The following is a 16,220-nucleotide window of genomic DNA, read 5'->3' as shown; positions in this document are numbered from 1 at the left end:
AATTTTAATAACCAGCAGAGGGAAAGCCGATGGCTAAGTGCTGATGTCAATAGTCTGCAAAGGAGCCAATAGCCATAAAGGTTCCCAGGCTACTAATATCAGCTTGCAGCGTTTTGCTTAGACTTTACTGGTTTACTGACCTAGAGTTTACTAGTTTACAGGGTGACCCCAGAAAAAAATAGATATTGGGTCCCCCTATAAAATGCAACCAGCAAAGGCTGGGCAGACAGCTGCAGGCTGATATTAATAGCTTAGGAAGGGGCCATGAATATTGGCCCCTCCCAGACTAAAAACATTAGCCCTTAGGCACCCCAGAAAAAGCGCACTTATACTTGTTCTTTCCACTTGCCCTGTAGCTGTGGCAAGTGAGGTTCATATTTGTGGGGTTGATGTCACCTTTGTATTGTCAGGTGACATCAGGTGAAATCAAGCCCACAGGATAGTAATGCAGAGGCATCTATAAGACACCTATCTATTAGTAACCCCATAGTGATATTGTATAAAAGCAGGCACCCAGACTAAAGTCCTTTATTTGAAATAAAGACACAGACTCCTTTAATAATCTTAATTAACCAATACTCACCGAACGCCTAATTTTTGAAAGCCAACGTCTTCTGCAACAAAAATAAAATAATAAACCACAAAATTCCTCACCTGTCTGCAAAGAAGATAATCCATAATGTCCCATGGCGGTCCTGATGACTTTTATAGCAGTCACATCAGTGATGTGACTGCTCTCAAAGACAGTCGGCGATACACTGACAGGAGGTAATCGCTCCCGCAGTGTATCACTGTTCACCGGAGTTCATCTGCTGATCAGCTCTGGTGATCTCCCTTACGACACGACTGCTGTGCGGGAAAGTTCTCACGCAGCGGTGCCGTAAGTGAGAGCACTGGAGCTGATGAACTCCAGTGAACTCTCACGGCAGCTCAGTGATACATTGCACGAGCTATTACCTCCTGTCAGTGTATCGCCGGTGGCCAGGTAGAGTGGTGACATCTCCCGATGTGACTGTTGTACACATGAGATATAATTGGGACACTTGGTATTACCTGGACTACGGCGGACAGGTGAGTATATGTTGGTTTATTATTTTACATCATTTCTAGGATACTAAGGCATCAGGAATTTGGTGTTAGGTTAGTATAATTTTTTTTTTACTTTTGTATGTATGTATGTAATTTTACTTTTTTTTTTTAACTGTGAGTACAGGCACCGGCAAATGATACTACATCTCCCATCAGCGGCAACTGCTGTCACTGTTATCAGTGACAGAAGATATAGCCTGATGGGAGCAGTAGTCTCATCAGCCTACGCCTGCGGGTCACAGTCACAGCTGGGGGATCACGCTGACATCTGACAGCATGGTCCTGCAGTGCTCTGACAGTACCATGGATAAGTTACAGCGGGTGACAGTCACAGCTGTGGGGTCTTGCTGACATCTGACAGCGTTACCCCGTAGTGCTCTGACCAACGGTCTTACCCGTGGTAGCGTTACCGCCGATAAGAGCCACCTTGCCGGTGTTTCCCACACTGTCACACAGATGACAGCGTGGGAAACACCATAGAAAGACGGTACAATGGAATAAACTCAGCAAATCCGCAAACATTTTTATACCTGCATTTTTACTACGGATTTGACTGACTCAGTTGAAGTCAATGGGTGAAAAATGCTGCAGAAACGCAAAAAGAATTGACATGCTGCAGAAAAAAATGCACTGCAAATACTCATGGAAATTTACTGATCATGTGCACCACACTTCAAGATTGTCGTTGAATTACCTTTCATAAGGATTCCAATGCGTTTTGGACCATTTCCTAGCAGAAAAAAACACAGCGAAGACGCATCCAAAACGCATCGTGTGCACATAGCATAACACCTCTGTGTGTTATGAAGCCCAGAAAGGTCAGCACATGCGCAAAGAAAATGAAGGCGCATGTCGTGTTGCAATTGACCACCCACGTGCCTATGCAGAACCGTCCTGGGCTTCATGATACCAGGAAGTCCGAGACAGTGTGACAAAGCTGAAGAATTCACCGCAAGCAGAAGTGGATGAGAAGATGATCAAGCACCATATAGGTGGCGGGGAAAACATTACAGATATCAGAACATGGTGACACAAGTTAATTGTTTTTCTTTTTACAAATCTACACATTTTTGGGCACTTATATGAAAATAAATACAAGTTTAGTATTAACACAATGAAACTAGCCTGGAGAATCATGTTGCCAGGTCATTTTTACCATGAAAGCAATGCTGCCAAAACAATTATGGAATTACACTTTTTGTGCAATTTCACTGCATTAGGAATTTTCTTTTAAGTTTTCCAGTAAGTTGAATGGAAAAATAAATGGTGTTTTTCAAAACTACAATGTGACTCCAAAAAAACAAGTCTTGTAGGAGAGTTAACTGGCACTGCAAAAATAATAAAGAGTTCATTGCCATATACCAATAGATTAATCCATTGAGGAGAAGAAAACTTGTGCATATACGGCCAGGGCCGGCGTTTTGGGCAGGCAGACTAGGCATCTGCCGATGGCCTGACGATAATAGCGGCAGACGATGCCACCGCTATGCGGCCCGTGAGTCAGGTGCTAGCGCCTCCTCCCCACATTGCATGTTCAGCTGTATTAGCACCATAGATGCCGATACCATGAAAGCAATGATGGAGAAGAGAGCGTCACGTGATGCTCCCTATCCCATCATTCCTCCTCTGCCTCTGACACAGCGGGGGCAATGGTGTCACTTTAACGCTGTGCTGGGCAGAGGAGCTGCTGAGTTGAGGAGTTGCGCTGCAGTGGAGGAAAGAGGAGAGATGAGTATTATATGGTGTTGCATTATACTATCTGGGGGGCTGCATTATACTCCTATGGAGGGCTGCATTATCCTCCTGTGGGGGTCTGCATTATACTTCTGTGGGGTCCTGCATTATACTCCTTTGGGGCTGCATTATACTCCTTTGGGGCAGCCTTATACTCCTATGGGGCGGGGCTGCATTATACTCCTGTGGGGGGCTACATTATACTCCTGTGGGGTCCTGCATTATATTCCTTTGGGGCTGCATTATACTCCTTTGGGGCTGCCTTATACTCCTATGGGGAGGGGCTGCATTATACTCCTGTGGGGGCTACATTAAACTCCTGTGGGGGACTGCATTATACTCCTATGGGGCTGCTTTATACTCCTATGGGGGCTGCACTATGCTACTATGGGGGCTGCACTATGCTCCTATAGGGCTGCAATAAACTCCTGTGGGGGCTGTATTATACTTCTATGGGGGGCTGCATTACACTCTTGTGGGGGGCTGCATTGTATTCATATGGGGAGCTGAATTATACTCCTATAGGGCTGTGTTATACTCCTGTGGGGGGGCTGCATTATACTCCTGTGGGGTCTGTATCACAATCCTGTGGGGGTCTGCATTAAACTGTAGTGGGGGGCTGCATTATACTCTTGTGAGGGAGGTTGCATTATACTCCTGTGTGGGGCTATATGGTACATGGAGGACTATGGGGTGGATTGTGCCATATGCAGCACAATGAAGGGTGCATTGTACTATATGAAGCTCTATGAGGGGTGCATCGTACTATATGGAGGACTATGGGGGATGCATTCTACTATATGGAGGACTATGGGGGTGCATTGTAGTATATGGAGGACTATATGGGATGCATTGTACTATATGGAGGACTATGGGGGGTGCATTGTACTATATAGAGGACTGTGACCTGTGCATTGTACTAAACAATATTCTGCAGCGCTTTACAGTTTAACAGTTTCAAACACAACAGTCATAAGTAACAATGTTAACAATACAATAATTAAAGCAAAATAAGACGACCCTGCTTGTGAGAGCTTACCATCTACAATGAGGTGGGGGAGATGCAAAGTACGGGTGTGTATTTACAATGATGTATTTACAATGATGGTCCAGCCATCTTCAGGGAGTGGGGGATAGATGGAAGTAGAGAATGGGCTACACATGCACACTTACACATAAAATGACTTTGATTAGGGAACGTGATAGGCCGCTCTGAACAAATGTGTTTTGAGGGAGCGCCTAAAACTATGCAAATTGTGGATGGTCCTAATATCTTGGGGTAGAGCATTCCAGAGGACTGGCGCAGCGTGGGAGAAGTCTTGGAGTCGGGAGTGGGAGGTACGGATTAGTGCAGAAGTTAGTCAAAAGTTGTTTGCAGAGTGCAGAGGTTGGTTAGGCCGATAGACAGAAATGAGGGAGGAGATGTAAGGGGGTGCTGCACTGTGGAGAGCTTTGTGGGTGAGAACAAGTACTTTGAATTGGATTCTATAATGAATCGGAAGCCACTGTAACGACTGGCGAAGAGCGGACGCGTCCGAGTAACAATTAGCTAGATAGACAACCCTGGCTGCTGCATTAAGGATAGACTGGAGAGGGGAAAGTCAAGTGAGGAGGAGGTCAATTAATAGAGCGTTACAGTAATCCAGGCGGGAGTGGATCAAGTCGACAGTGAGGGTATTTGTTGTTTCCATGGTGAGAAAAGGACGGATTCTAGAGATGTTCTTTAGGTGTAAGCAGCAAGAGAGGGCAAGCGATTGTACATGGGAGGTAAAGGAGAGATTGGTGTCAAACATAACACCCAGACAGCGCGCCTGCTGCCTGGGCGTTATTATGCTGCCACCCAGAGACAGGGAAATGTCAGATTTAGGGAGGTTGGTAGATGGCATGAGCAGAAGAAGTTCAGTTTTGGAGAGGTTGAGTTTCAGATAGAGAACGAACATGATGTTGGAGACAGTGGACATACAGTCACTGGTGTTCTGTAGTACAGCGGGGGTAAGGTCGGGGGATGACATGTATAGTTGTGTGTCGTCGGCATAAAGATGATACTGAAAGCAAAATCTGCTGATGGTCTGTCCAATTGGGGCCATGTAGAGAGAGAAGAGAAGGGGGCGAGGAATTGAGCCCTGAGGTACCCCAACAGTGAGAGGAATAGGAGATGAAGTGGAGCCAGCGATCAGAACACTGAAGGAGCAGTCAGAAATATTGTTGATCTCGTTTAAAGGGAACTTGTCACCCCCAGGGCGTTTTTAAGTAAAAGAGCCACCTTCAGCAGCACTAAGGCTGCATTCTGTGAAGGTGGCTCTTATGTTTCTGATCACTAGTAACACTGAAATATTGAATTTTATAAATTGCGCCCCATACCTGTATTGAGTCCCAGAGGTATGGTATCTCCCCCTGTTTCAGCCGCCTCCCAGCCGTCCATCATCCCAATCTCTTGCATCTGTGCGCTGCCTCCTGTGTTGCTGTTTTATGCCCGGGGCCAGCCCCTATCTCCCTCCTCCTCTTTCTTTTTCCTCCCTCGGCAGTGTCAGATGAGCTGACCTGCCAGTGAACTGTGTGTGGGGAGCTCAGCTCAGCAGGCGCTGGGCATATAACAGCAACACAGGAGGTAGCGCACAGATGCAATATTTTGGTGTTACTAGGGATCAGAAACATAAGAGCCACCTTCACAGAATGCAGCCTTAGTGCTGCTGAAGGTGGGTCTTTTACTTAAAAACGCCCTGGGGGGTGACAAATTTCCTTTAATGGCATGTAAATACAGCCAAAATGTTTGTGTGATGGTGCAATCTGTGAGCATTTAGGGCCTCACTTTAAACTTTGCCCAGGGCTCCACTCTGTTAAAATCGCCCCTGAATAGGGCACCAAAAACCCATAAGGAAAAATAAAACAGTTCTTGCAATATAACCAAAAATTGTGGACTAAACTTTATTGATATGGAAAAAAAACAACAAATAATTTCAAAAACATGTAAAAACTAAAATTACAGGAAATACTTTTTGTAAAGGATCACATCGCTCCAAAGCAGAACAGAGAAGGAGACAAATCTCTCTATTAACCCAATTTGAAGATACATAAAGTAGGGTTGCTAAAGGCAAAGCCACATATAATCTATGCATACATGAAAAAATTGACAATACAAAAGAATGAACAGTACCAAAGTAATCATATATGCATAGGAATAGTAAAATGCAACAGCAAAATAAACCTGGTGAGGTAACAATACGGAAATATATAAATAAATAAAAGTAAGATACCAAAAGACAAAATCAGATCTTAATAAGACACACAAACCACTAGGTAATCAACCCATATGCAGGATGAAGGGACTGCTTTATTTTTCCTTATGGGTTTTTGGTGTTGTATATTATACATCTATTCTCTTCTCATCCTCCATAAAAAATAGCCTTCCTATAAGTGGATGGAAAAAATTTAAAAGTTATGGCTCTTGGAAGAAGTAGATTTAAAAACGAAAAATGCCATGAATCACCATGTCACAAAGGGGTTTACCTGACTATCCCATGACTACATTTTGTAGTTGAATTTTGTCATTATCCCTGTCACTTTGGTACTAATATGTCTTGAGTTTGACACCTATTCCTTGCAATAGGAAGCCCTCTATGGACACATGGGATTCTAGAGATCCTATAGCCAGGAAAAAGAAGAAAAGGTAAACACCAAGGAACCTTTAGGAACTGTCAAGGGGAGTAATATGTGGCAAGTCTGTCTATGATATTCTCAGGGTCGATTCTAGCTTATTCACTGTCTTATGCGAAAACTGAAACTGCATCCTCTCCCCCCCCCCCCAAAAAAAAAAAAAAAATATTAACAAGAAAAGACAAAACTGTAAAAATCTAAACTCAACTAGCTTAAATTCAAGATTGTTATGGGCTGTATGTATCAGTATTTAGCATTAATAAATCAACTGCATATTTATATAGATACACACGTGGTCAAAATTGTTGATGCCCCTCGTTTAATGACAGAAAAATCCACAATGGTCACATAAACTTGAATCTGACAAAAGTAATAATAAATAAAAAATCTATGAAAATGAACAAATGAAAGTCAGACATTGCTTTTCAACTATGCTTCCACAAAATTAAAAAAAATAAAACTCATGAAATAAGCCTGGACAGATATGATGGTACCCTTAACTTAATATTTTGTTGTACAACCTTTTGAGGCAATCACTGCAATCAAATGATTCCTGTAACTGTTATTGAGACTTCCACACCTCTCGACAGGTATTTCAGCCTACTCCTCAAGAGCAAACTGCTAAAGTTGTCTCAAGTTTGAAGGTTGCCTTTTCCAGACGGCATGTTTCAGCTCTTTCCAAAGATGCTCATTAGGATTTAGGTCAGAGATCATAGAAGGCCACTTCAGAATTGTCCAATGTTTTCCTCTAAGCCATTCTTGGGTGTTTTTAGCTGTGTGTTTTGGGTCATTGAGACCAATCTTTCTGACACTGGGCAACACATTTCTCTCTAGAATCCCTTGATAGTCTTGAGATTTCATTGTACCCTGCACATATTCTAGACACCCTGTGCCAGATGCAACAAAGCAGCCCCAGAACATAACAGATCCTCCTCCATGTTTCACAGTAGGGACAGTGTTCTTTTCTTGATATGCTTTATTTTTTCATCTGTGAACATAGAGCTGATATGCCTTGCCAAAAAGTTCCATCTTTGTCTCATCTGTCCATAGAACATTCTCCCATAAGCTTTGCGGCTTGTCAACATGTAGTTTGGCAAATTCCAGTCTGGCTTTTTTATCATTTTTTTTCAACAATTGTGTCCTCCTTGAAGTCCACTTTGGCTCATACAACGACGGATGAAGCAATCTGACACCAATGTTCCTTGAGCTTGAATTTCACATTTAATCTGTTTAGAAGTTTATCTGGGCTCTTTTGTTACCATTCATATTATCCGTCTCTTTGATTTGCCATCAATTTTCTGCCTGCGGCTACATCCAGGGAGGTTGGCTACAGTCCCATGGATCTTAAATTTCTGAATAAAATGTTCCTGTGGTCACAGGAACATCCAGCTGCTTGGAGATGGTCTTATAACTTTTACCTTTAGCATGTTTGTATATAATTTTCTTTCTAATCTCCTGAGATAACACTTTCCTTTGCTTCCTCTGGTCCATGTTGAGTGTGATACACACCATGTCACCAAACAGCACAGTGAGTATCTGTAGCCCTATATACAGACCCAGTCACTGATTCCAAGATTGTAGACACCTGTGATGCTTGTTAGTGGACACACCATGATTTAACAAGTCCCTTTTGTCACATTATTTTCAGGGGTACCATCATTTCTGTCCAGGCCTATTTCATGAGTTTTATTTTTTTTAAATTCAGTGGAAGCATGGTTGAAAAGCAATGTCTGACTTTCATTTGTTCATTTTCATAGATCTTTTATCTATTATTACTTTTGTCAATTTCAAGTTTTTTCTATGACCATTGTGGCTTTTTCTCTCATTAAATGAGGGATACCAACAATTTTGACCACGTGTGTATTTACTCCATAGAACAAAAAACTCTATATATTAAGTGCATTGTCTGATACACACAAAAAAACTCTTTTTAGGCATGGAAGCTTTAATCCTTTACTGACATATGATGTACAATTAGTTCATATGAAGGCTCCCTGACTTTGATGCATTCTCAAAAACTGCATCTTTCCCGGCAGATGAAGGCTGTGTTATTCAACCACCATCTACCTCTAACAGCCGCAAATGGAGCAAAGCTCATCCTGTGGTTCTTAACCTGTGAAATGCCACTTTCAATCTGTGACAATGGTATTTACAGCGCATGCCCAGGGAGCATGCTGTTCTAAACACTCATCAGCTCCCCCAAAATGCGAATGTGGGGCACAGATGGGTTGCTGTGACAATCTTGGAGTCTAAATTCCCTGACTTTATGTATAAAGAGTACCTGACCCCACCATTCCCCTTCATCAAGACACTCAAGAACAATGCTGGTCTTGATAAATTGTGCCCTTTGTCTTTCTTCTCTTACGGGGTGGTAGCTACAATCGAAGCACTTGTCATGCCCTGGTGCACTACATGAAAGAATGGGTCATGGCTAGGTGTTGGTATGGTGAGGACCTTGCATCCATGCAGGTCACCTGTAGCCGATGGTGTTGGCCGGAAAGGACCACAGATTTCAGAGTTCAATAAAGGAGACTCCCGTTCTAAAACACAGTCTAATCAGAAATGTAACTTGGTAAGGGGTATGTACAAGGGGTAGCGGGTAAAAAGTCTTATGGGTGTTTCCCTTACAGTGTAAAGCATTTTCACACACATAGACTCCTTCCACTGTGTAGTCTACTCCAGGGCCAATGAAGTATAATTTTTCACCCTACTTTGTCACAGCTTAGCTTGTCACCACAGTCCTGAGCAACAAGTCTCTCTATCTGCTCAGCAGTTTCGTGTCCTATTTCTTGCACTACAGGCACATTGGATCTACCGCTCGGGACCTCCAATAGTCCTATAATCTCAGTCCTGTTTAGGTCCATAACCTTTGGCATTTAGCAAGCTCAGGGTTTCTTATAACATTTCGTTATATCCAGTGACCCCTTTAAGGTGAAAGGCCACTCTGTCTCATCTACAGCCAGTTCTAGATCACGCTACTCTGTTGTCTCTTAGTCTCCTTTTCTTAATAGTTCACCCTAATGGCAGCACTGCTCACAGACACATCTTATTTCAACTTGAACTTCTCCCTACCAGACTATCAAACATGAAGCAGTCACTTTCCCTAACACTAAGCCATTCCCACTGTGGGCTAGTCCCAAATTTTAGCTCTTTCCTTACCATGATGTTGTTGCGTAATTAAAGTCACTAACGTATCCTATCTATCTATGTCCTAAGTCCTAACCCATGTCTTACCCCATGCTATACGATTAGAGAACACGGCACTCAATAGATTTTCTTTTTTCCTTTAGAATCACTAGATTTCACCACGTTCACTATACTGGGCACCGTTTATAGTCTGTACGGTATGATATCACTATCTTCCCTCTTGTATTATGGGTCCTCTCTTCCTCTCCGTTCCTATATCCTTGTCATAGCACTATTGCTGTGCGCTTCTTCCCCTATTCTTTTTCTTCTTCTCCTTACACTGCTTTTCTACACACTCGCTGTGCTGTCAGGCATTTTGCTTGCGATCACATGACCGCTCCCAGCGTCCTGGCCACTTAGGGATTCTGCCCCCTGGTCTGCCCTCCCCTTCCCATTAGCACTCTCTGCGCATGCGCCATCTGCTGATGGTCACATGACCACGATTGCGTCATCAGTCTCCAGGATTTATACCCGGAAGTGCCACCTCTCCTGCAGCGTCGCTCCTCTCTGCTCGGCACACCGCTCGCCCAGGATCCAGGTACGCTGGCGTTTGTCGCAGCCCTACCCTCCTTTGATTGCGGTACCTGTTATTTTTGTATCTCCTGACCCGGTCACCTTTTCTTCCACAGCACCGTTATCCCCTTCAGGCTCTGTGCCTTTCCGTGGCGCTCTACACTCTATTGTGCTCCGATCCTCCAGGTACATACACTCGCTGCGTACATTTGGCTAACTTTCCATTATTATCTAACATTTGTGCTTTCCTTGTTAACCCTTTCCCTCGGTTCTGGTTTTTTGTAGCATACTTCAGTTGATGTATGTCCATTTCTTGCTGACGCTCATCCATGCTTTTTAGCTTCCACATCCAGGTAGTGTGTTGTTCTCACATACTTTTTCTCTAAACCTTGCCTCTCTGCTGTGTGTATCTTTCCATGTTATTGCTCCTCTGATTTACCTTTTGGTATCATATTCATTACTCTTCCCTTATCTCTATTCCCTCAGGACCCATGCCACCCATGCTCTCTCTTCTTTACCATTTTTTTCTACTTTTCTTTTTTCTTCTTTTTCACTATTTGTTTAATTTTTTTTTTTTGGGGGTGCCCAGTTATATATATATATATATGCAAGGTCTCACTTATCCCTTATCTTTTTAGGTCCTCACGTTAGACCCACCACTATGCAATTCTATATATCTTCACTGGAGGCGTGTATTGTACCTCATTTCTGCTTTTCAAGTATTTGAGTAGTGCATATTTATGTATCCTTTTTTACTTACCTCACTGAGCAAGACCTTTTTGGCCTCTGGTCACACTACCATCAGCGCTCTTCCATCTCCAGCACCATTGTTACTTCCCTTATCCAGCGACTCAGCACGGACTAGATCTCCACCACGTACGGAGCACCTGCTTTTTCTGGATAGATTCATCTCTCTGGCACATGTCTCCTTAAACCAGATGGAGCATCACGTATATTTTCGTGTTATATTCACTAGTAGATCTCCTTTTTGTTTTGCATTATGTGACATGTATTTCTGCATCATGTGACACTATATTTATTTATATATTTCATAGTCAATGTCAAAGAAATACTCTGACGAAGGTCTGGTGTGGACCGAAAACGTTTAGCAGTTTTGTTTGTCTGGATGCATCAAATATGCAAATTGCCTCTTCTGAGAAAAAGAGGACTTAAACTCTATAGCGCCACCTATTGGAAGTAGCGATCCTACAAGTCACAATCAACTCTTTAACGAGTCGTGCAATATGACCTAGGATTAAAGCCAAATCAGTATCTCAATTCGCAGACACGGTGTTTCGGGCTGTTGGCCCTCGTCAGTGCGAAGCATGAGAACTAATTTGGCTAGGTGAGAGGTTCTGGACTGGGGTCTAAGGGGTATCGTTTCTCCTTGTGTAGAGTGACATACCATCTCTGGCTTGTCAAGGTAAGGAGGCTTATTCGCCATGCAACGCTCCTCTGGGAAATTAAATATGCAAATTGCCTCTTCTGAGAAAAAGAGGACTTAAACTCTATAGCGCCACCTATTGGAAGTAGCGATCCTACAAGTCACAATCAACTCTTTAACGAGTCGTGCAATATGATGATGGATGCATCAATAAATTAAGAAGCTTTTCTTCTCACATTGAGTGCCGAGTTTTATTCATCTTTACCCCTATGCTATACCATACTGTACACTAATAACACTATACATTACCATATCACAATACATTGGCAAACATCACATGGCAAAATATATATACAAAAGACACATGAAATAATACACATTACAATGCGATTGGTCTTCAGTGAACGTAACAGTCCAGCCCACACCTCGTACATTCTCATAGATAATTAGCATGTCACACTTTCCATTTGATGTATATCTTTTTATCATATCAAGTTTAAAGTATATGGTAGATTTGTTACAAGTTGCAAAATAAAAGTGCTACTACATGTGATAACATTAATAATGTACTCTTTGTATCTTAGTATGAGAGAGTAAAGCCCATTATAACGCCTCGATTTGCAATATCCTGCAGTGAAATGTTGCTGAATGAGCTGGGCGAATTTGCTGTTAAACACAACCTTCATATACAGGTATGAGCATATAAACTACATGACATAAGAAATATTTTGCTTGCAGTCTAGAGATTCAGAAACACATGGGCTACTTGCACAGTGAACAAGTCTGTAGGAACATGTTTACACACCACCAAGAAACTTGAAGACACAAAAGAGCACAGTAAGACCAAAAACACTCTGTTGCAAAAAATCACACTAATAAGCAAGTGCTAGTAAAAAGATGGAAAACAGGGTATTTGGTTGATACGTTTTTTGCCAAAAATGTATACTAAGCTGCTCCACCAAACGTCAAGGTATATCCATATAGAGCAGTCCTAACTGATGTATGCAATCCCTACCTGATGTATTTAAAAACCTGATCATCTGTATATCACCTGCATAAGCAGGGTTGAGAGAGGGAATGTCCATGTGGACACGCTGAATGGAACAGCTTTTGTGCAAATGGCCCACAAGGAGTGGTGGATAACTCCCCACTCTTGTAGACACAAGAGAACAATTATGGAAACAGAAACACATGGTGTTCCATTCAGCGTGTCCACATGGACATTTCCTCTCTGAACCCTGCTTATGCAGGTGATATACAGATGATCAGGTTTTTAAATACATCAGATAGGGATTCCATACATCAGTTAGGACTGCTCTATATGGATATACCTTGACGTTTGGTGTATCAACCAAATACCCTGTTTTTCCATCTTTTTACTGGCACTTGCTTATTACTGTGATTTTTTTGCAACAGAGTGTTTTTGGTCTTACTGTGCTCTTTTGTGTCTTCATGTTTTCAGTCTAGAGATTCAAATGCAATGTGTTAAAGGACTGTCTGATTCTGCAAATCTACATGGGGCAGCACGGTGGCTCAGTGGTTAGCACTGCAGCCTTGCAGCGCCGGAGTCCTGGATTCTAATCCCACCCAGAACAACATCTGCAATGAGTTTGTATGTTCTCTCCATGTTTGCATGGGTTTCCTCCCACATTCCAAAGACATAGTGATAGGGAATTTAGATTGTGAGCCCCATCGGGGACAGCGATGATAATGTGTGCAAACTGTAAAGCACTGCGGAATATGTTAGCGCTATATAAAAATAAATATTATTATTAGTATTAGTTATTTGTTGAGTGGTCTTGTTGAGAATAAATCGTACAAGACCTTCATCCATTAGCTGAAGCTACAAATAGAGTGGTTACAGAGAATGTCCCTCTTTCTGGAGGAGTTGCACATCTTTGCATTACCTGGAAAGTCTATTCATGTTTTGGACACCATGTAATATTACACCTGCGGTGGCACTACATGCTAATTGAATACTTAGGCCCCTTTCACACATCAGTTTTTTGCCATCAGGCACAACCCAGTGAATTTTGAAAAAAACAGATCCGGCAAAAATTGGATGTTTCATCCATTTTTTGCCGGATTGGTCAAAAATTGGTTTTCCGGCGGCCGGACAAAACGGACATAGTAACGCTTTTTGTGTCCGTCGAAAAAACACACAGCGACGGATATGGCGCCATCCAGCCTTTGCTAGAATTGAAGCCTATGGTTCTGGATCCTTCCAATGATGGAATCCAGCAACGGATTCCATTTTTTTAAACTGACCATGCTCAGATTTTTGCTTTTTCCCATTCTTCTCTCTCTCTTTCCCCCAGGATCCATAATAGACGGAGGATCCAAATAGTCGGATCCGGCAAAAAAAGGTCGCATCAGTTTTTCACAATCTGCGACAGATTAGTTTTTTGCAAAATTCACCAGATTGAGCCTGATGGCAAAAAACTGATGTGTGAAAGCAGCCTTACTGCCAGGTTCCCCTGCAGCTGTGCACATTATCATTAACCTCTAAGAGATCAGGTGTTTTTTACATTTATTGATTCATTTCCCCCCCTTTTTTGCAAAAACCTTAAATTTATATTTTTCCATCTACCGTATATACTCGGGTATAAGCCGACTCGAGTATAATCCAAGGCACCTAATATTGCCTCTGAAAACTGGGTAAGCTTATTGACTCGACTATAAGCCGGGTATGCATTGCCCCTGTCCTGCTCTGTGTGGCTCCCCGTCTCGTCCTTGTATGCATGGCTGGGCTCCCCCGTCCTCCCCCGTCCTTGTATGCATGGCTGAGCTTCCCCGTCCTCCCCCATCCTTGTATGCATGGCTGGGCTCCCCCGTCCTCCCTCGTCCTTGTATGCATGGCTGGGCTCCCCCATCCTCCCCCGTCCTTGTATGCATGGCTGGGCTTTCACGTCCTTCCCTGTCATACTCACCCTCCTTGCTCGGTCGCTGCAGGGTAACTGCATCTCCGTTGTCCCGGAGCCGGCAACTCTCCTCTCCTGTGCTGAGCGTGGAACCGCTCATTAGGATAATGAATATGCGTGCCACGCCTATGGGAGTGGAGACGTGTGCATATTCATTACCTTAATGAGCGGTCCACATGACCGCTCAGCACAGGAACAGCTGCCGCAACTGGACAACGGAGATCAAGGGACGTTCAGCAACGGCATGAGGAGGGTGAGTAGGATGTCACAGCCACCGGGTCCTGCTGCTGCTCCGCCGCTCCCCACCCCCTCCCCCACTGTCTTTCTGGACAATGACTCATTTATAAGCCGGGAGGGGCGTTTTCAGCACAAAATAATGTGCTGAAAATCTTGGCATATACACTAGTATATACGGTATACACCCATATGTGATCTTGTCTTTTGCAGGATAAGTTGTAGTTTTCAAATACATTATTATTATCATACATTTTTTATAGCGTCATTTATTCCATGGCGCTTTACATGTGACAAGGGGGCAAATATAGACAAATACAATAAACATGAGCAAAAAAAGGCACTAACAGGTACACAAGGAGGGAGGACCCTGCCCGCAAGGACTCACAGTCTGCAGGGGATGGGTGAGGATACACTAGTACAGGGTATAGCTGGTTGTGCCGCTGTTCAATAGGTTGAGGATCACTGCAGGCTGTAGGCTTGTCAGAAGAGGTGAGTCTTAAGGCTCTTTTTGAAGGTTTCTATGGTAGGTGTTGTGAATTCTGCTCTTGGGCTCCCTCCGGTGGTTATGAGTGGTAGTGCTACGGTAGTTGGATCGCAGCATTTATCAGGTGTTTCTATTTATTGCAATTTGGGCTGGGCTAATTAGTCCTGCTTTAGCCTTTAGTCAGTGCCAGTTGTCCATTGTTTTTGGAGGATTCACATCCATACCTGGTCTCTTCTGTTCTGCTGTTCATTTCAACAAAGATAAGTTCTGGCTTTGTTTTTGCTGTCCACCTGCTGTGGACCTTATAGTTCTGTGCATTTTCATGTTTGGTCTAGTCCAGCTTTGTCTGTGAAGGATTTTTTGCAGCCTAGCTGTGTCTCTGGAGATGCAGATATACCCTCCATGTCTTTAGTCAGATGTGGTGATTTGTATTTTCTGTGGTGGATATTTTCTAGTGTTTTAATACTGACCACATAGTACTCTGTCCTATTCTTTCTTTTTAGCTAGTATGGCCTCCTATGCTAAATCCTGATTTCATGTCTGCGTATGTTATTTCCCTCTCCTCTCACAGTCAATATTTGTGGGGGGCTGTCTATCCTTTGGGGATTTTCTCTGAGGCAAGATAGGTTTCCTGTTTCTGTCTTTAGGGGAAGTTAGTTCTTAGGCTGTGTCGAGGGGTCTAGGGAGTGTTAGGTACCCCCCACTGCTACTTCTAGTTGCGCTGCTAAGTTCAGGGTTTGCGGTCAGTACAGGTAACACCTTCTCCAGAGTACGTCTCATGCTGCTCCTAGGCCACCAGATCATAACAGTACAACTGGCCAACAATGGGTTAATTGCATCTCAGAAGAAGGGAGGAAAAGTTTTGAGCCATTTTTTTTCCTTAACCTGTTTTGTCTTTTCCTCCCTCTTAATCTCTGGGTGGCTACGGAACCTAGTAATAACATGAATGTTCAGGAGTTAGTTTCTCGGGTGGATCAGCTTGCTGCTAGGGTACAGGGTATTTCAGATTATATTATTC

The 16,220-nt window shown here is 43.1% G+C and overlaps 1 protein-coding gene and 1 long non-coding RNA gene across 3 annotated transcripts in view; both read left to right on the top strand.

The window, feature by feature from the left end:
* GDA (guanine deaminase) overlaps positions 1 to 16,220 on the top strand; it is a 168,056-nt gene that overhangs the window by 124,726 nt on the left and 27,110 nt on the right. For both annotated transcript variants that reach the window (XM_069763442.1, XM_069763435.1), the window contains exon 7: positions 12,145 to 12,252. In XM_069763442.1, coding sequence (XP_069619543.1) covers positions 12,145 to 12,252 — 108 coding nt within the window. The remainder of the gene's footprint in view (positions 1 to 12,144; positions 12,253 to 16,220) is intronic.
* LOC138675336 (uncharacterized) lies at positions 9,782 to 11,612 on the top strand. Its single transcript, XR_011320667.1, has 3 exons — positions 9,782 to 9,821; positions 10,815 to 10,918; positions 11,032 to 11,612. It is a non-coding gene; the product is annotated as an uncharacterized lncRNA (long non-coding RNA).

The sequence above is a fragment of the Ranitomeya imitator genome, chromosome 1, assembly GCF_032444005.1.
Source record: "Ranitomeya imitator isolate aRanImi1 chromosome 1, aRanImi1.pri, whole genome shotgun sequence".
Lineage (NCBI taxonomy): Eukaryota > Metazoa > Chordata > Amphibia > Anura > Dendrobatidae > Ranitomeya > Ranitomeya imitator.
The sequence above is the reverse complement of the archived record's forward strand: the minus strand, read 5'-3'. Positions and strand labels throughout refer to the sequence as shown.